Genomic DNA, 22,259 nt, shown 5'->3' with positions numbered 1-22,259 from the left:
ATCATAGGCCGCTCATTTTAAATGGATTAAGAGTTGAGCTGAACTCGTAAAGTTTATCAGAGGAATTATATTAAAATCATTTTCTCCTCTTTTTGTTTTTGGTTCTGACTGAATAATTTTAATTTCCTTCTTCGCTTTATATCTTCTTAGCATAATTTGCCGAGCTTAAGTAAACAGAAAAATGGGGAAACACCTTTGTTTTCGAGGCAAAACACACACATCGTCATACATTTCGGTTGTAGCATTCTCTGACTGAAAGTCCTTTTATGCATATTAAATGAAAGAGTAAACAGTTTTCCAGCGAAAAATACTGTCAGGCCCAGAGATTCGGTGTGCACACGTGTTTAAATATTTGTTCGAAAATTAATTAATATTCACGACTAATGATATTTATGAATACATATAGTGTAAATCTTTGCATTAAAGGGTTTTTTGCTTGCAACATTATGTGGTAAGCACGGCTATAGCAACAATGAAAATTACCTCATCATCGTAATTATCCTGCTCAGGCATGTTTCGGCGTTTGACGTTGGCTTAAAGCGGCTAATACGACTGACTCAGGATGTAAATTTTCTTTAACTTCTCCTCATGCACACACGCACACACATATATGTATGCACAAGCACAACGACAACGACAACGGGAGCAACACTTTGCTGTAGGCGTGTTCTGTGCCCCGTCTGTCGTTCAAACTTTCTAGATTGCTAATCGAATATATCAATTTCCCGGCAACAATTTGCGAGTGCTCTTAATTTGTGTCCTCTCCTCTTTCGTTCAATATCTGTTACTCCCTCTCTCTTTCTCTGTTTCTGCTCTTGTCCTTTGTCTGCGGTAGTTCTTCTTGGTGTTCTTTGGGGTTTCTGGAACGCATCAGCTCGCTGGCGATGCTGGCATCCTGCAAAGCTCTGCGTAGCACAAGTTACTTCTGTTGGCAGTCAGCGCTAGGTTCATGCTTTTAAATTTACTGGAGGACACTTTTTGTGCCCTTGACTTTTGCGTTGCTCTGCCTCTTCAATTCCTTGCCGCTGCTGTTGTTCTTGTTGGTAATTATGAATGTTTTGCTGTTGTTGTTGTTGTTGTTCGGTTGTTGTATTTGACATAGGAACTTGTCGTTTGGCCCTCGTAATGCGCTTTTGCTGTTATCCTAATGAGCATGCAGTCGACTTTCCAGGCGCTTCTCAACGTCAACGCCAAAGCTTGACACTAATGATGCAGCATACTTTTAGGTCGAGAGCTAAATTGAAAGAGAATGGAAAACACATTTTAAAACACTGTATCAAAGCCAACTAGTTGTTGTAGTTTTGCTTGTTGCTGTTATTGTTGTTGTTGTTGTTGTACTTGTTTCATTTGCTTAGCCAGCGTGTTGTTAGTGCCAATTTTAATATGTTGTGTTGTTTTGTTTCGGCGCATTACGAGTTCTTTGGATGTATGTGTGTGTACATATAAATATGTATGAGCATTCCAAAACTATGTGAGTATTTGTGTTAAACATTTGTTGTTGTAGATTTAGAGGTAGTTGTTGTTGTTGTTATTATTGTTCTCGTGCATTTAGTAAGTCTTATATAACATGCTATTCCATGTGCGTATACATAGATAGCTATGTTTGCCTATGTGTGTGTGTGTGCTTCCATGTGTGTGGGGGGTGGGGTGTATATAGGTTAAGTAGGCTAATGTCTAATATTTGCATAAACAAGGGACAGCGCCAAAAACGTAGCCAAGGCTCAATTCTAATTACAAGCTGTGTTCACTGCTCGTTGTTGTTCTCTTTTCTTTTGTATGTTCTTTTCTTGTCTCGTTTTGCCATCGCTTCTGTGGCCAGAGTGCTGTTAACCTTAAAAACTAAACTATTTGGTATGCAAAGTACTTATACTGCATGCAATTCAGTGTACAAAGAGAAAAGGGAGTAGGGGAAACTTTTATTATATGCAAACTACTATTCCGCAGTGTGTGTGTGTGAGAGTATGTAAGAAGAATGTTCTATATGTAGTGTTAATAGCGTTACGTTTTCAATTTGAGTTGTGGCGTCTAAATAGCATACAATTATGCAAAATAAATGTGTACTGAATGCAGCTAATGCAAGAAAACTGAGGGAGGAATGAAGGGAAATATGACACCTGCAAGAGTGCAATTGTAATTTGAGGACAAACAAGAAGAATTATACGTTATTGTGATGATAATAAACAAAAGACAACGTAAATTAAATGCCTATATATTTGTTGTATTGAGCGTTACGTGTTTAGTTAATGTAGTGGAGAAAGATAGGCAAAGAGAGTGAGAATAGAAAAGGAGGGTCAGTAATATTAAGTTAAATGTCAACTTTATTGAAAAACGCTGTCAATATCAGAAGGAAGCTCATATCACTAGCACTGATAATATAAATTATAGAATTGGCATTCTATTACTAAGTTGCATACGATTATAAGTGTTTACAGGGTCTGAAACTTAAGGTAGACATATAGAATTATCTGCATTATCTTTTAAATATTTCTATTTTTGCAACTCTTACAAGGAAGAAGTGGTAATGTAAAAAATCTTTTATTAGGAGAAATTCTTTCTAGGGTGTCAGTAAACAAGAGAGGAATATGAACATAATTAATTATGCCAAATTGCTTAGTTAGCTTAGCGCATAAAAAGTATGTTAAGAAGTAACAATATTTTCTAAAATATACATTTTTGCGAATAATAATAATCATAGCTAACTTTCTTTTAAAGACCAAAACTAATTTCTACAAATTTATTTTGGGAACCTAAACACATTTATGAACTGCAATCAATATAAATTATTCCCTCATTGTAGTTGATAAATAGATAAAGAAAACAATCACTTTCTCTGAATTTATTTAACCTAGGTGACAAAAGAAGGCAACCATTCAATGTGAATAAGTCGACTAACATTATTGATGACTTCGCAAGCAACTTTTAATGGTCGACCTAAATAGTTCCAGCAACTACATACATAGTCTACGGGCCAAGCGGTGACAGTCATAATCCACACAAGGATCACGTATATTTTGTGCAATTTTGGAAGTCATTCGTTTGTCTTAACACAAAGCTTTTGGGTTTGCTGTTATTGTTGCTGTTGCTCTAGTCATTTTAGGCTGTATTCACTGTGCGCACGATATGACAATGCAGAACTTTTGCCTTTCAGTTTGTTATGTAGCATACACTTTCTGACTGTCACTGCCACATTTTGGGAAACTCCTGAGAAGCATAAAGCTCCACGCATAGCTATAAATTAAAAAAACACAATAAAAGGAATAAAAATTGCGAGCTTTTTCTTCCAGGATACGCTGCAAAAACAATGGAAATGTTTACCCACAACAACTGCAACAAAAGTTACAACAAACAATGGCCACATTAATTTTTGCGTAACCAAATTGCTGGCAGAAGTTTTCGCCTGGTCAGCCAAGCGATGCTATTATTGTTTTAAAAAAAAAAAAAAGAAAAACAATGATTTTAATTTTTTAAAGTAATTTTGTTTTAATAAAAACCATTTTACGATACAAAAAAAAAGAAAAAGTTACAGCAGGACAACAAATTGAATGTAATGAATAAAATGTTGCATTGTTGACGCAAGGACTCGCTAACTAACTGAATGCTGACCATGGAAAACAACAAAAAGCAGGCAGCCAAAGTAACAACAGTCCCTATCCAACCACACTAACTCACACTCACACTCACACTCAACCTCCTCGCCTCCCTCAACACATGCTGCTTGAAATGCTAACATGTAACAAACGTGAATACAAACTCGGCAACATTTTTTGCGTGCATCACAAAAACACGTTAGGATGTCCTTAATAATAATAAAAGCGTTAGCAAAAATACTATACAAGTTTTTGTGCAATTTATGAAATAGTTTTTACATTGTTTTCTAAGACTACACAAAAATATTTCACATTTTGAACGTTGCTTCTTGAAATATAATTCGATACATTTTTATTCTCAAGCATTCTCAAAGCTGAATAAGCTATGGAAGAGTATTCAAACAGCGACTCTCGATAACCGCATTGCGAATACGTTATGCTAGACAAAACATTTTGTGCAAAGTGTGCGCTTGAATATTGTTATCAACATGTTGACATTCGTTCGAGTGCCACCCCTTTTTGCCCCCCTCCATTCTCTCTACTATATATGTATGTTATATGAATATCTCTCTGGGTCTCTTTCGGTATTGTGGCTGACTTCCGGGCGTAATGCAACCGTGCGTAAGCGGCTTCCGCTTGGGAGACGAAGGCTCTCGAGCTCTACGCATATATCATTGTCAAATGCTTTCATATCGTTTCATGGCATTTTTCAGAAATTTAAATTTATTGCTTCAATGAAGCGGCAAAACATATGAATTGTGTATTGTTTAAAACTAACGCTCGATCTCTAAAAAAAAAAGAGTTCGTAGTATGTGAGTGCCGCTTAAACTGTGAATGCAAATGTCTGGTCAGAGCAGGACACATGACGCAGGATACATACATACATATGTCAAGTGCAAAAATCAATTGCAGTCACTACCCACAAAACGTGTTGCAGCCAGCAATTTGCCAGGACACTTTTGTGGCCGCTGAAGTTGGCATTGCCCTCGTCAGTGGCACTGCGAATGCCACTGCCACAGTTGGTACGCCGTGGTACGTGCCACTTATGTTGCCGTAGACTTTAGTGGCAGCCAGTCCATGGAGCACGTAAGCCGTAAACGTTTTTAGTGGATTTGTGCGGCGTGGCTGGGTTACGACAACCCATAATGTTTCATTACTGGCTGTTGGTTCGCTGCTTCTTGTCAGCGTCTGGCGTCTGAAGTCGCCCCCGAAGCTGCGTGTGTGCTTTAGGTTTCAAGTCAGTCCCTCATCCTTACACCATTGATTGCCATGTTGTTGTCCGAGTACAAAGTGTGGCCAGTCGATGCTCCTACGAGCATAACCAGCCAAGCAGTCCAAATGAATCAATCGATAGCCTGGGTATTGCATTTGTACTAATTCAATAGAAATTGAGTTCGCTTGAGCAATCAGTCTCTTAAGGATCGAGTAGGTAATCAAGTTTGAAAACGGTAATGGAACGCACCATTGCAATGCATATTTATTTTCTTTAAGAAAAGGCAGCTAAGCAACTTTACAATTAAGCAAGTAACAATGCTCAAATAAGAATGTGAGATTCATTAGTGGAAACACAATGTAGTTTATTTACTAGAAAAATTGGTCAAAATATTAATATGTGTACATATGTACAAGTAAAATGTTTTTATGTGGAGTACACACCGTGAAGTGAATCATCGATGTAAGCGAAAAAAACATCGATGTATCGATCTATTTTCAAAACATCAATAACTTGGATTATGCTATAGATGTTCTATCAGCTCTAGTGCTTGAATTTCCAACGGACGGACATAGCTTCAACAAGAACATCTTTAATGTGTACAAATATCAAACAATTTAGCTGAACCTAGCTGGGTCAGGAAGATATTTATTGCTCGTCTATGAATATAGCAGAATGTACATCATGTGTACTTCACACATAGATATGTCTGTATGTCTATGTATGTCGTTAAATGACCTTTAAATACTCTGCGGCATTTACGTTAATTTTGCCGACACATTTTAAGATAGAAATCTAGATATATGTATGTATGTATGCATATAAATATGAATTGTTTCATCATAGGCTCGTCGCAATAAAACGCAAATGTTGTTGTCGTTGCGCCTGGTCAGAGGTCGAAACAGAGAAAATATGTGTATACTATATATGTTATGTATATATGAGTATATTGTGTGGCATAAAATTAGGCGGAGGTCATTAACAGAGAGCAGAGTCCTTGTCCCAATGCGACAGCATGGATCTTCATTGTAGTCGTAGTCGTGTAGTCATAGTCGTTCATAGGACGGGCGGATGGTGAGGATTGCAAGGATTGCACATTAGTTTTAATGCATGTTTCATGCGCCATTAGGCTTAATTAGTGGCGTTCTCATTGCTGCTGCCCGGCTCAACTTAAATGAGTTTCAATGTTGCGAACAGTAACCGCTAGGCATAGGGGAACCGAATATGTCACGGAAGCAGTGGAAGCAGTGAGCAATGTGAGGTGGTCTGGGTGGCTCATGGTTTTTAAAAACCTGTCGTTTGGCATGCATTTTTATTATTGCATTTCGTTGCATCCTGTGGTTGCCATTGCACTTTGTATAAATCGTTGGCTTAACACAACCCGCTCTTCCTCTCCCCTGCTGCCTTCCGGTGGGCATGTTCATGTGAAGAGGTATTGAAGTGGCTATAGATAGCGAGAGGAAAGGCAAAAAAGCCTGATCGGCAGCAATAACAACAAAATAAATGAAGATTCAATTAAAGAAAATCTTAAATGCCTTCCTCGCAACGGACAGCTTAAAGCGATTGCCAACAACGAACCAACATTCAACTGCTGTCTGAGAACGACAACACGAACATAAATTGTAGCTGTTATATGGAAGTGTTCATTTTGGGTTCTTCAGTAACCAGCCAACTTCCTAACTGAGCATCTGAGGTTTCCATTTACATTGCTATGCCTGTGCCTCTGCTTCTGCCTCAGTTTCTGCCTTAGGCTCTGTTTCTACTTCTGTCGTAAGTTAGCCAGCAAAAACCAAATTTAACTGTTCATTGCTACCGGCATTCCATTTGACAACCCACTCCGGTCCGTTCTCGCCAGAATAGCGCCCACGCCAACGGCAAGTGCTGACAAATCTAGCTTTAATCTTGCTAGAATTCCATTGATTCATTCAGAGTATAATTGTTTTGTTTTGAAAAGGATTGTTTAGTAAAATCTAAACAAAATATCTGTTTGGTTTTTAATTTAATTTATATTCTAACTATAATTATATTTAAAAATGTTTGCTGAAAATATATTTTATTTAATGAATGAATATATTTTATCGACTGAAATTGTGCAATAGTGTTTAGTGTTTCTCATTTAATTTTCAATTTAAAAAATTTTGTTTGGCTATTATTATCTGCTGTTTTCTATTAATGGAAATTATTGGTTTCGTTCTGTTTACAAATAAACCATTTTTTGCCCAATCAATTTATATGGAAATGGAAATTATTATTGAAAACACATTTGCTTAGTGCATAAACAAATACAAATAGTATTACTTAGTGCTTATGTGTTTACTAATTCATAATTCTCTATAAAAATAGATTCCTCTTTAAATTTGTTAGGTATATTTGAGTTTTAAGTGGTATTTGGCTTGGCATCCCTAACGTACTTTGGTTGTGCGGTGATTGCTGGCAATGTTCTACCCCATCGACTGGCTCATTCCTGACGCCGTTTTTATGGCCCAAGACTTGGAGTACTGTAGTCGTCGTTCTTTGAGCCATAAACAGCGAAGCCCAACGCCATTGAAGCAAACAAAATGCTTGACATGTTTGCCCAGACGACGTGGCAGTCGCAGTCAAAAGTGGGTCTATTTTTGGGCCCCAACTTTAGCTTAGTTAACTGGAGCATGTTTTGCTATTGAAAAGCAGCACATAAAACGCCAAATTATTCTCAAAGTTTCGTAGTCACACTCTCTGTCTCGGCTAGCCAGAGTTAAAGCAAATGAACCAATAAAGACGCTCGAAGGGAGTTGATAGCAAGTTGATGTCAGTTTGTCGCCGGCTTTTTATGCTGAATATGAATCGAGTTGCAAGTTGATTGCAAAGTCAAATTTATTACCCACACAATTTCGACGAAAACATTATTCACCTTGTAAAAGTCAAGTTCGAAAAAGCTGAACCAAAATTGCAGGCAAATGAAAATAAACAAATTCCGTCGCTGAGTAATGTAAAAATCTACAAATATTTTACAACAATAAACAGGCTCTGTTTAAATAACAGAATCGAAGAAGAAAAAAGCTCGATAAATATCAATAAACAAACGTGCACCCATTCAATCTCCCCCGCTTCCCTTACAACAAAGATCCCAACCACAACGCTGCGGCTACTCAACATTCGGCAGAGTAAGAAAATCAATTCAAAAGACAATGCTGAGTTGCTTTGTATATGAATCTTTTCTGCGCTGATAATTACAGGGTGCTATGCCTAGTATGAGGATGTACTTGAACATTACGGTAATATTACAATAATTTTTTCATATACATATATAAAATACCTATTTAAATATTATTATTAATATTAATATTAGAAACGGAAGAAGAAACACAGTCAGAATTTTCTCATTTTTTTAAACGACATAAGAAAATTCGAACAGCCTCTATCGCCAATATCGTCAATTGTCAGTCGTAAGACAATTATTATTAGGCAAAAGTCTATATTCAGCGTAAAGATGTCCTCGAAAATTCGAATAGCTATGACAAAGTTTTTATTGATTCCAGCAAGACAACTCATAAATATGAATCGAAATACATTGTAAAAACTGTGGAATAATTGCAAATTTAATGCGATTTCATATATTTGTGACAAACTAAGCAGTTGACTATGTTCATAATTAATCACAGCCAAAGACATCTATTGCGAAATGTAGACAGACTATTTACAAATTTATTGTATGCTTGTCTATTTATCATAAATGTAGTCAATTGCCTGCCTTGTTGTCAGGCTATGGTAAGCATGGCATGACAAGCAAACGGGCAAAAAGCCTAATAAAACAACAATTCATGCGCACATACTCTTCAAGAGAGCGAATAAGGCACAAACAACTATGAACATAAACATATAAACAAATTTCTGCTAGCTGGCAAAAAGCTTTTAATGTAGAACGCGGCGTATGCGCAATATTTTACATTAAGCCAACAAACAAAATGAGACAAATGAGGTCTGTACGCGATGGCTTCTGTTCTTTCTCTTTCCTCATCCCCTTGCGTATATTTGTCTTGCTTTAAGATGCAAGTTGCCTCCGGCTAGGTAAAATTATTATTGAAATAATTTTAATGTTTTTGCCATTCCATTTACAGTCGTATTTGATGTTCGACCCAACTGATTGGCAGCCGCTGATTTAGGTAGAAAATTGCAAATTGGGGTCAGGGCCGTTTACTTTCATATCCGGGTTTCACTTAAATGCACATCAATTGTGAAAATGCGAAACGTAAGCAATGTGCTTTAAAATAATTGGAATTAAAATTCATTATTTATTTAGTCATCGCAGCGGGCAGCTCATTAATTAAAATATAAGTAAACATTATTTATAGCATAATGGAAAAGTGCCTCAAAAATGGTCAGAATAAATTTAAATGAAACTAAACAAAATTCAATTAAGCAGAATAACTCTATATAAATACATATTTTTGTATACCGCTTGAATAATTTTTAGAGGTAAATGTGTTAATTAAAGCTATCGACCTTTGGAAATTAATAATTAACGAAGCACTTCCACACTTTTCATGTATATATATATCCAGTAATTATTCTTTCGAAAGTTCAATATATTTTCGTTTTCGAAAATAAAAATAATAAATTCAGTGAGGTGCGAGTTGGTTTTGCTGACTATCGTAAATAGCAATAAATACTTGCATGAGTACACACTTTTCCATTGTATTTTTAAAATAACAAGAATATTAAAGTGCTTCGCGTGTATATTGATAAACACACTCCTCTAGTGAACGATTCAATTAGCATGTACATAAATATTTCGACATGAGTATTAATGTTAATTCATTAACTATATAAATACCCATATAACATATCTATGATAGATTTACGATTTATTCATATGTATAATATACAATATCTCTAATCCTAATATGAAGTTATAAGTTAATTTAAATCAAGCGTATTTTTGAAGCTAGAGCGATATATATATATATATATAATAACTAAAGTTTGGTTGCGATCAGATAAAAATTCTAGACGATATTTTAGAAATTCTTTTGTATGAGAAAAAACACATACCTACTACGGATCTTAGTTGCTTTGTCTGACAATCTGACATATTCTTTAGTCTATGGTATATTTCGAATGAAAGTACTCGATACTTTTAAGAATTTTAATATAATATATTATAGGAATAATTCCGCAATGTTTTGCTTTTATTCAAAATGGATAGCAGGTATCTCACAGACGAGAGCACTCGATTGTAGAATTTTTTACTTATTTAATATAATCGAATTTTCGAAAATTCGTCCGGAAAACTCACTTAATCCAAAATTATAAGATATTGTGGACTATCTGATACTCTAAAAAATTTCCATTAATGCTCGGAGTTATTAATTTGAATAATCTCCAATAAATCATTAGAAAATTTGCATGCATTGTTAGATATCTTCTGAGAATCTAAGCTAGCGAATAAACTGGAAATGCAGAGTAGCATGCGACTATTTGAGATGAAAGTCATCTGTTTTTAATATTCCATTCACATGCAATGCATTGGAATGCCGATGGCGTTCATCTATAGTATGTCTATGGGATTACGTATACGTGTAGTACGTTCATAAGCGGGTGGCTCAATGCGAAACCGCACGAACCAAAACTGCTGCAGATATCATAATTTGGCCATCAATCGAGCGGTTTTCAATTGCAATGTATTGATGTATTGATCAATTGCAGGCAGTGCAAAATTACGAACTATTGAATAATGCATCAACGTTCAAATTGCAATTGCAATTGCATTCCATTTGCAGAGACAGCAAAATTGCCATGAAATTGCATTGTGCTTTATAATTCGAAGGGGAAACATGTTGCCAAGCCGTGTGGCATATGATTTTTAATCGCTTCACACCCCTTACTACCGACTACCGCCTTCAAAAGGTCAGACTACATACTCGGTGACCATGGCCGGGCCATGTCCATGCCAATCGTGTTGCCAACAGCAACAAGAACAGAAGCAGCAACAAAGGCTGCAACAGCAACTAGTTGGACAGCTGCAAAGCAAATAGCAACAACAATGCCAACAAGAAAGTGTCACGAAAACTGTTAAAAAGCGCTTCAGCAACTTTTACAATCAACAAACATGACAAAAACTAGACGCCCGAAACAAAAGCAAGTGTCAAATACACGAGATGTAAAATGGCAAAACACAAAAAATGGTCCAACAACAACAACAAATGCTGCATAACTTTGGGCACTGAGCTGAGCCACTGACTCATGGGGATCGTGTGGGGTTTTAGCCTGGTTGAAACCCTCACTTAGGCAGCACAAAATGCTTCAGGGGCCCAACAGCATAAAACAATAAAAACAGAAGCAACAACAACAAAGGCAATGTCCAGTGGCATCTACCAATTTGTTGTGAGGAATGCCAAGGCTCCGAGAAGTCCTGCATGCTTAACAAATTTATTTGGAATCCAGAAGCTATTCATGCATTGATAACTTGTAAATCTAAAATGATTATTTTATTGTTAACTGAAAGAACATGTTTTATTGTGACACAAAAATCTTTCACAAGTGAACGAACGAAAGCTATTCAGAAAAGTGAACGAACTTAAAAACTTCTTTTTTGCTCAGCTGCTTTCTGGTCGCTAGTTCGTTCAGGTTCATTTGTTCATTGTTGATCATCTTTTGTTCTTGTTCACATATACCATTTTTTATTAGTCATTCTTTTGCGTTTCGTTTTCTTTCACTATTGCCAGATATTTATTTTGTTTCCTCAACATTAAAATTTGTTAACAATGTATCTTAAATTAGAAACTTAATAGTATAATATAACAAATATTCAAACGAAGAACCACATATGTATACTTAACTGTGATTCAAATCAAAGGATGAACACAAATCGAACGACCTACTTCACTGATCAATAATAATTTAAACGAAGTTTATGATTACGATACGCCCTCTGACATTGAAAATATAATCGATTTATTTTTAAAAATATATCTGCTTTGCATTATTTCAACTTCTAAAGCTTGTTTTATGTTTTTCCGCACACATCTGCAAAAAACGTAATTGTATACGAGTGTGTAAAGGCTCTCTGATCTCGAATGTCAGTTGCTTTTTGAGGATGACTAGAGCCGGATGAGAGGGAGAGAAAGAGGGAAGAGAAAAGAGGAAAGAGGAGGACGAGATGTTGTTACTGCAGCTGTCAGCTGAATGACAATGCCATTATGCCCTAGGCAAAGAGTATAACAAGTTGAAATTGCTGGTGAAATGGAATTTTTAGTGCATGGACATGAGTCAGCGACAAAATGCATAGCATACGCTTACTATGACAATGAAAAGTGCTCCTTTGTGTGTATGAGTGTGTGTGTGTGTGTGTGTGTGGGCGTCTCTCTCACTTTGCCACTATGCGTGCATATGTGTAAATCGGTGTCTCTGTGTGTGTGTGTGCGTGTGTGTGTGTGCGAGTGGAGATGTAATGTGAGACGAGCGCTAAGCGCAAATAATGAAAGTGGAACGATGTGCGTGCTTCTGTTAAGATGGATGCAGCGAGTCGAGAAGAGAACGGAGAACGGAGAACTGAGAACAGAGAACTGAGAACGGAGCGTTGTTGCAGTCAACAAGCGAGCGCCAAATGAAAGTGCAAAGTGCACTCTAACAGAGAAGTGTGCGCATGTGTTAGTAAACCCGCTGGCAGTGAAGTACTTATACTGCATACTTTGAGGCGCTAGCGCGCTTAAGATAAATAGCTGCGAGCTCCAAACAAATCCCTGCCACGTCGCACCACGAGATGCTCACTTTCTCTCAAAAGTCGCTGGCATCCGCCTCATGATGCATAGCCAAATTTGCGCTTTCGTTTTCTCCCCTCGAAGTGCTTAACTCGCTCGGAAAGTTTGCAAGCAGGCCAGAAAACTTTGCATTCCAAAAGGCACAAACATGGGAAGAGGAATACGCTTTGAAATACCCTGTAAAGTTGTTAAATATTCCAAACAGAAATCAAGTGATGAAATATTTTATTCAATCTACATTTACACAAATAAGGTATCTGTTGAGCTGTTACTGAGAAAGCAGCCAATTTGTTTACTTCTACCTCTGGTCATAATTATGTTAATTAAGCCAAAAGTTCTCGGCTGGCCTCCGCCACATAGACCCACACACACACACACACACACATGCAGAGACATAAATACACAGCATATGGCATATGGTGTGCGATTTACGGCGCTTAAATGAAGCAAGCAATTTAAATTTGAATTTAAGAAGACTCAATTCCATGCACAGTATGCGAGTATGCGGGTATGATCAAGTTTCTCACGTACTTTCAGGGGCAGCCACGTTTTTATTTGCATATCATTTAGCGTCGTCCCTAACGGCTGAAGAATGTGCTCAAAAAGGGCCTTAGACAAACTACCTTTCCTTGCGCCACACACACACACACATGCATACGCACACACCAAAACCCACACACATGGAATGTAAAGAGTCGGTAATTTGCTTTAATATTAAATGTGTAACGAACTGTAAGAAATATGAACGTGTTGTATAGTGTTTGATGTGAACGCATTTCGGTAAAAAAAGCGAATGAGAAAACCAAAGAGTGTGGGCGTAGCAAGTGGGTATGTGCTCGCTTCATGGACATGAGCTTGTAGGATGACATTGAGCACAGCATAGCTATGGGTAGATTCAGAAGAATGTGAATGAGAATGAAATTTTAGATCATTTCAAGAGTTACAAATATGCAATTATAAATTAAAAAGTCGGATAAATTATGTTCTTTTTCAGTAAATTCTTTATTCTATTTTTTGAATAGTTACTTCCTTAAAATTAAAGTTAAGAACAACTTTTTATTTTGTTGAATAAAGTGGAACACACATACTATATATAGTATATGTAATATTGGTTATATAGAATAACTTTTGATTTTTTAATATAACATTATGAAGATATGATAACATGTGTAAAATAGTACTGCTTCCTGCTGACGAATACTAGAGCTACTGATCTGCTTTGACGACTAATGATCTACTTCGCACAACTGCTGATTAACTTGTTAAAACTGCTGATTTACTAGTGACCACTGACGATACAGATAGCTTCTTGCCTATGGACTTGCTAATGCCAATCGATACCGTTAGGTATATAGACTAGCCTCCACCTATGTTACATATATACATATATGATGTACATATGCAAAATTTTGAGATATATTTTAATTTACTTTCAATTGTTTTTAAATAAACAATTTATTATTTATTTTGTTTTTATATTATTTATTAAGTCTACAGAATAGTTTTTTTTTGCTGCAGATTAGATTTTTTATGTATATTAAATGTCGAGAACTGAATTAGAAAAGATTCGTTGAGCTACCCATGCTGCTGACTAACTAACATTCTTATACGAATGTAGGTGTGAACTGCTCTCTCTGTCTCTCCCACTGCTTGTCTCTCGCTCCATCCCTCTTCTACAACGTTGGCTGCTCTCTGTGTGTGCCGACAGCGACATTCAAATTTAAATACAAATGTTGCACGTGCCCCATAGGTAATTCTACAGAGATGTGCGCTGAGTGTATGTGTCTGTGTGTATGCGACATACGTGTATATATGTGTGTGTGTGTGTATGTGTTTGTATAAGTGTGCTCATTTACGCGATTGCGTCTGCTATGGTTTAATAAAGCAGCTTCAAGAATTTTGGCGATACTGACGAAAAAATGAGGGAAACTTTTCAAAGACAGCCATTTGAAAGATGTTAACTTAGAGATGAGGTACCGATTTAACGGAGGGGTGGGCAGGGAAAATGTGGAAATGGGGAGGGCAAATAATAAAGCAACTTGGTGGCGTAATTGGCAGAGCCGTAAAGCCAGAAAACTGTAGAATAAGCAAAAGGCGCACACAATTTAAAATAAAATTAAATAGAATGAAAGCAAATGGTCACGAATTTTAAAATACTATAGTAAAATATAACATGGCAGGCGAGAATGTCATTTTCTCTGCTGTGGCTCTGTGGCTGCCTTCATGTGTGGGTGGAGGTCGTGGAGTAGTTCCGTGTTTGTTTAGCTTAATTAAAATACCCAGTGTAAATATGAGACGTGATGTTAGCACCAAAAGTTATACTCGCTCTTTCACTATGTCCTTACAATGAGTCTGCGAATATTGGCCATGAATATGTAATGCAATAATATAATTGTACTTAACACTCGTATCAATTATTTGCACTTCTAAGTTGGCAATTAAGGTTATACTTTCAGTTGCGCAAAGAATAAGTTTAGTTAGTGTATATTCATTTCGGCCAGCTAACTAACAATTTCACCATTTTAATGTTGTTTTCGAGCTGCCTTTGCAGAGTCGCTGTTGTTCACCTGCTGCTAACCACGGGTCTGTTTTATAGTCAGCAAAAAAGCAATTTGGCCTGATAGTCAGCGACCATCATCGTCCCCCGCACGCCTCCTCGAACCCTGCTGTCTCCTTTACTATTCTCTGCTCTTTGACAGCCTTTTTGTTGTTGTCTTTTGCTCGACACAAACTCAAACAAGGCGTTCCGTGTTTTTGCTCTGCGGCGTTGATATCCCGCTGGCTTTGGCACTTCAATTTTATAACGAAAGCAGCAACAAGGACAGCAACACCAAGAACAAAGAGAGCAACAGCCACCAGTTCCACAACAGTGGCAACAACATTGACCGCGAATACTTGGCACCTGTCTAATGGTCTGTGGCTGTGCCACGGACTCAACATTGACTATTAGCCATTGACTGTCCTGCATTAAAGTGTACTTTAAAGCTGGGTATTCTTTCAGTTCTGATGCCATTAGAAAAATGAAACATTTTATAGAATAATCTCTGCCATTAAATTCGTTTGGATGATGGAGCGTATAGTTGATGACCCAAGATTACGCTAAGAGACATTGCATCGCAAGCTGAAAAGTTTATTATTATAGTTTAAAATAGAGATTATATGCAACCAGCAAAACATTAACCAAGTTAAATCCTGTGTTAAGCTAAGTTATAAGTTAGTTCAGTTATTTACTATAATATCATATATTATATTTAACAGATTAATTCCAGTTTCCTACATATTTCCTAATAATTCCTATTCCTCCTATTAACTTACACTTAGTACATACATATGTATGTAAAGAAAAGTTATTGTTAAAAACAAGTAAGAAAGCTACAATCGAGTGTGTTCGACTGTGCGGCATTATACATATTTTAAATACACCAAAGAATATACCGCAAAATACTAAAAAGGGCTATATTTGGTATATGGATATAATTTTAAATTCGAACTGTGCCATATAAGTGAATTTGATGGTGATTGCCAGCCAAATCAATTAAATAGCAGCAAGCGTAAATTGCCATACAGAAGTATTTCTTAACTTACTTCTACAATTTTTATCTGATCGCAATCAAATTCTCAGGTATTATAAATACTATCGTTATTATTGTCTATACCAAAAGTCGTATTATATCTTTATCTCTAATTGTCTCTGAGATCAGGGTATTCATAACATACAGACAGACGGACAGATGAACATGGCTATATAGTCTCAGCTATTGACGCTGATCCACAATGTATATATACTTTGTGAGGTAGGTACATATGTATGAGGTATTTTACCCTATGGGTAGCGAGTGTAATGACAGCCTTCTAGCGTTTATCTACTTGACAGTTCAGGAATTCAGAAATTCCGCACAACAGTCAGATAGGACAAGGATTTGGGAACTAGAAATTTCTCTGAGAAAGTAAATAAATAAATCGAATTCAACATTTAAGTCTGACTCTGACACAATCCTAAAGACAACTTAAGTTATATTTCCGTTGCATGTCATTTATCAACGCATGTCTTCAAGCAACCGCAAACGTTTCATAATTTCGCAAATAACCCAAAAGAACTTTTGCTAATGATGGCATGTCTTGGCCATAGTTTAATCCGAACAATAATCAAGGAAAATCTCCAAAGGCAACTAAGATAGATGGAGAAAGAAATAGCGTGAGAGCTTCACACTCTTCATATATAGAACTTTTCCGTTTCCTTTTCCCTCAAGGCGCTGCCATCGCAGAGAACGCTAACCACAACAGCTCAAAAAGCGCACTGATTAAGCTTGCCACAACTTGATGAACAGAACAGTGTGGCACGCCCATACGCCCACTGGCACTTTAATTAAAGGCGAACAAACTGAAAGACCGTCCCACTTGCGGCAAAAAAATGTCAAGCTTATGCCATCAATCAAAATGCTTAAATAAAATGTTTGTTTTAGTTGTTTGCCAGAACGAAAGCAGGCAAAAAAACATGCTGGGCTTGGAGGGGGATCGCGTTGATGAGGCGAACGGGGGGCGTATACTTAACAATGTTCATTATGTATTTCCATGCCAATTGAGCGTGCATTGTCAATGGGCCTCGAAGTATGTAGATGCCGCAACACTTTTCCCACGGCCAAAAATGGAAAACGACCATAAAAATGTTGTGTTCTCCGTTGAGCAGCGACATGCGAATGAAATTTATTGCTTTGTTGTGATAAACGTGACGCGTCTGTAACAAGGACAGCACTCTTTCTCCACTCAAACGATGAGTAGAGGGAGAGCAGGAGAGCATTTCGAGTGGCTGCTACACATTTGATTTGTGCGAGTATGTGTAAGAGTCTAAGTGCCACGACTCCTAGTTATAGGCCAACAGGTTAATGTGCCCCCAGGGCGTATGAGTAATGCGACGAACCATTAGAACTACAGCAACAAATTCAGTAAGGACAAAAGCAAAAGCCACAATTCCAATAATTAATGATCTTCTCAATTTTGGCACCCTTTTTTCCTCTTTAATTTGTTGCTGAAATCTGTGTTATAATAAATTTCACACTAAATTGTTCCAGACAAATTTAAATATTTATTATTAAACAATTATGTTTTGATTCAGCTAATAAGTGTTTATCCTTCAACCTTAAGAAGAGAACTGTCTTCTTTTAATAAAATTTTGAATTACTTCCATAGTTCTGATTTTTTTCATTTCTCACAAGATTGCCCATAATAATTGATGTCATCTATACTAAACTTTTTATAAATACATTAATTTGTAACACAAAGAAGGTGCTTTCTATATATATTATTGATTAAAGATATAGACACAACGGTTTGGTCTTTTATCGTCAATCTAATAGAAATAGAGTTACATTTAATATTTCACAAATTTTATTGTATTATTATTAGATAAAAAAACTTGGAAGTTATTCAAGAAGTAATTGTACATATATGGCAAAACATGTAGCAACTTTCGATTCTTAATAGATTTTGTTTACAATTTGCTATATTTTCTACTCTATAGTATATTTTTAGTATAGATAGATATATAGATAGCTTTTGGCATATTTTATTATTTTTAGGAATTGTGCTTTGGTATATTTTAACGAAATTAACTGCTTCGCACTATTTTTTTTTTTTTTTCATTCTCTATTCGAACCACAATTACATCTCAGTCGTAGCTGACTAGCCGCCATAAACCCGAACTATTCGCTTGTGGGAAAGCTGATGGACGAAACTCTTAAAAAGGCATTTGCATTTTGTGTTTGCAAGTCACTTTATGCTCAATAACCAAATGGTTGGTCAGTTTCAAGACTTAGATAAAGACTTTTTGAAAGTATATATGATTTCTTGCTGTCTTTTCTTCAGCCCGAATGAAAAAATAGCAAAAAGCCAAACTCGTTGTTACTGGAATAAGCTGGCTTTATCTTTACGTTTGCCCGGACTTCATCAAACTGGCAATTCAGCTGATGGAAGGCTCGGAATTTCGGAAAGGCATAAATATGCGCACAATGAATTTATCTGTAAGAATTGTCTCTCCCTTTCTCGGACTCGATGTGTGTTTAAATTAAACCTCAGTCATTTGTATCAAACATTGCCACACTTGACGTTTACGTTATGAACGAAATCGTTATTTGCACAAAATCGTAAAACGAAATCAAAACTTTGCTCAGTACTTATTATTATTTATTATTAGTATTTATTATTGTACTTAATACATTTCTCAAATATGTTCGAATAATTTACAATTTAGTTAAACAAATTAAACATTAGACACCAGGTCGCCCCTTATAGGTCAGTGACGAATAAGGATATTTCAAAGCGTGCAATGACCACAAAAATGTTCAAAGAGTAGAAATTCAGTGGAAAATAAAATAAATATGAAATTAGCATTAAAATTACCAAAATCAAAATAAAAAAACAACGCCTGAGTGGGGTTAACATGCAAACGCTTTGTAATGTGAAATTCAGTTCGGGGTAATCGTGGGGAGAGAAAAGTTGGAGCAGGTGGAGAGGTATGCTAAATATTTTGTGAAATATTCATAGTACGTGCAAGTTTATAGGTCGTAGCTGCTACAGGGTTAAGTACTTATATATTTGCAGTGTGTATAAGGAAAATATATAAAATGTTGTGTATCCTTCTGTATGCTTTAAGGGCTGAAAAGCTGCTTAGGCCGCTTTAAGCGTAGACTCGATTAGCTTACCACAATACGCCGGACACGTGTCATTTTACGGTATTCGCCCAGCTTGAAGCCGCACCTGAGAATCCAGTTAGATGGTCTTCCTGCTACCTTGGGCCACAATTAGCGTCGGCAATTTTGATGCACTGATTTAACTTGCAGTCTTAAGTTTAGATATTATTTCAGGGGTAATAAACAAAAAAATGTACACTTCGCCTTTGTGCGGAAAAACAGTTGCAGTTACAAAACATTCACTTAGTTTAAGTATTTTATTTGGCTTTTATTTTTATCCACAGTCACAGTCAGACCCCAGACACGCGTTTCACGCTAGTTTTGCTGACGGGTAGCTTGGCTCTTAATTTCTGAATTCTTATCGACCGCTGCGCCAAACGTCTCAGATGAAACTAAATGTTGCCCGAGATTGGCATACAGATGAAATACCAAATACCCCCTGGAAAATGTGGCCAGGCAAAATGGTTACAAAAAAAAAATGCGGCAAAGAGCGCAACTCCTGACTACAAGCACTCTCGCTCTCACTCACACACACTCGCTCTGCCTTTTGTTCTCTGCTCACGCTGCAGATATGGCATTGGCATTGCCAACAGACAGTGGTTACACTATTCGCAAAAATTTTCAATTGAAATACGTAATTTATTGCAAATACTATGATAGACAAATTAGAATAAATTTAATAATAATGATGTAAAATAACTTAACTAACTACTAAGCTCTTACATACATAATATTTCAAAAAAATACCGCCCAGTGTGGAAGCGCAGCTGATACTGTTAGATTGCCGTAGGTTTTTGGAACAGTGTATGCGTCACACAGAGAGAGAGAGAGCGACAATGCGCGAGCATAAGAGAGCACAAGCAGCTGAGAGCAAGCATCTAGTGAGTTGAGTTGCCCTTACCGTGTTCGCTGCCTTTGGCTTTGCATTGTTTTTGCTCTTGCCTAATAAAACTTTTATTTTGCCAAACACAAAAAGCACGCGGACCGCCGCCTGACACAGAGAAATGGCGAAGAGCGCCAACGAAGAGGAATGAGATGAATGGGAGATGAATTCGGAAGCGCGCTAAGTGGGTGCGCGTTGGTGTCTATGTATGCGTGATGCGTATATGAATGTGTATGTGTGTTCCAGTATTGACTTCCATGCATGCATTTGTATACTATATACATATATAAATATATATATATACATATATATGTGTGTATGTGTTTGTTTATTTGTTTTTGTTACATTATTTGGAGAGGGAACAACGTTAAACACGTACAAATACGAGGCAGCAGCAACAGTAAAAGCGACGAGTAAGAGCAAGAAGAAAGTCGAGAAATTCAAAAATCAGAAGCTGCAAACTTGTTGAAGAAATATTTGTGCAGGCCCGTGTATGTGTGAGTGGAGTGTAAATGTGAATGTGGATGGGTTTGAGTCACTCTCAGTTGCGCTTGAAACCGACGGTAGAGGTCTCAACTAGCTAATGGGGGAAAAATGAAGACATGGAATGGAGTGAGGGATAAGTAGATAGCTTCTGCATTCACAAACACACATACATACATACATATAGTATTTGAGCACTCGCGGACACACTCACACTTAAGTGTACCTTTATACGAACAGCGCAACATGTTGATTTTACACGTGTTCCTGTGCCACGTGTGTGCTCTAATGCGAGTTAAAATGTAATTAATTAACTGTGTGCTAATTGCAATTTGATTGCACGTAGCAGTTCGAGATAAAAGAAGTAACAAAATACCAAGATAATTAAAAGCCGTTTCTGAATTGAAAATATAGGAAACCTCAAATATGTATGCAAGATTATTGACTAAATCTCCATCCGCTTTTAATTGTGTAATTCTGTTCCGTGATCTGTTAAGTTTTATAAACATTTTGATATTAGGAATCCAATTATTTTCGCTCTTATCAGCTTGAGCAAGTGCCCAAAAGTATGCTATACATATAATATGTGTGGAGATTCGTAAGGATTGCGCTTTGCCGCCATTTTGAGTTGTCTTTGGCCGGCATCATTTCCGCTAAGACCGCCATTGCGTGCCCAAGTGGCCTCCAAACCAGATTTGTGTAGCATGCCACGTGTAATCCCTCGCTATAGGCAGATACATACATATATACTACGTCGCAGCACACACAACGTAATGCGCCTTTCTTTTCTCGACTCATACAATACTTTTGCACCTATTTCGCCTTAACTGTATTTTTAGTTTTGCATTGTGTTTTCGTTTCCTCTTTTCCCGGCACCTGATTTTCTTTTGTTTTTTTCTTTGTCGAGCCTTTGGGCTTCAGGGCTTTTGGGGTTTTTGTTTTGTTGGCTTTGATTGCTTTAAGTTTTGCTCTCGGATGATTGCCAACCATGGCACAGTCAGATTTAGCATTGATAGCTCTTTGAACTAAATGATAGCCTTATGGATTTCAGAGACTGGGCTGGGTGGGTTTTATGCTTTTAGGATGGAATTAAGTTGATTTAATTTACCTCACATGTGTCTACATTACGTTTGGAATATATACAAATAAATACATAAGTCTATATAGCCTATGCACCTTCATATATGATGAAGTGGGTTGTATAATTTCATTAAAGTTTATATTTTTACGATCCGTTTCAGAATTGACTCACAAATTATTTATATTATTACATTATTATATCAAATATATATATTCTATATTCTATTTGGCTGATAGACAAACAGAAGGCCATGGCTATATCTTCTGCTGACGCTGCTCAAGAATATATATACTTTATGGGGTCGGAGATGAGTCCTTCTGCCTGTTACATACATTTGCTATAGGCACAAAGTTATAATAACCTGGGTGGCGGGTTCAAAAATGGTTTTCAAATGTCAAATGTTGTATTGAATTTGAATTTTTTTCAGTTAGTATTGTCAGCATACAATAACTAAACTCAATACTATACAAAGCATATTATGGTCAGCCATAAGCTTTCAGTTTACTTGCTATTTTTATGGTCAATTGCAGTGCTGTTTGCGGACAATTAACTATTTACTGCAATTTTATGACACTTTCTAAACTGTC

The 22,259-nt window shown here is 36.7% G+C and overlaps 1 protein-coding gene across 3 annotated transcripts in view; it reads right to left on the bottom strand.

Moving 5' to 3' along the window:
* LOC127565121 (uncharacterized) overlaps positions 1-19,602 on the bottom strand; it is a 37,935-nt gene extending 18,333 nt beyond the window's left edge. For 2 of the 3 annotated variants that reach the window (XM_052002296.1, XM_052002294.1), the window contains exons 1-2: positions 19,238-19,602; positions 484-1,234 (exon numbers count right to left, since the gene is read on the bottom strand). In XM_052002296.1, the coding sequence (XP_051858256.1) occupies positions 484-513 (30 nt within the window). In that variant the 5' untranslated portion in view covers positions 514-1,234; positions 19,238-19,602. The remainder of the gene's footprint in view (positions 1-483; positions 1,235-19,237) is intronic. The other variant, XM_052002295.1, reaches the window with a different exon arrangement.
* Between the last annotated feature and the right edge of the window lie 2,657 nt (positions 19,603-22,259).

The sequence above is a fragment of the Drosophila albomicans genome, chromosome 2L (genome assembly GCF_009650485.2).
Source record: "Drosophila albomicans strain 15112-1751.03 chromosome 2L, ASM965048v2, whole genome shotgun sequence".
Lineage (NCBI taxonomy): Eukaryota > Metazoa > Arthropoda > Insecta > Diptera > Drosophilidae > Drosophila > Drosophila albomicans.
Note: the sequence above shows the minus strand (reverse complement) of the source record. Positions and strands in the feature narration are given on the sequence as shown.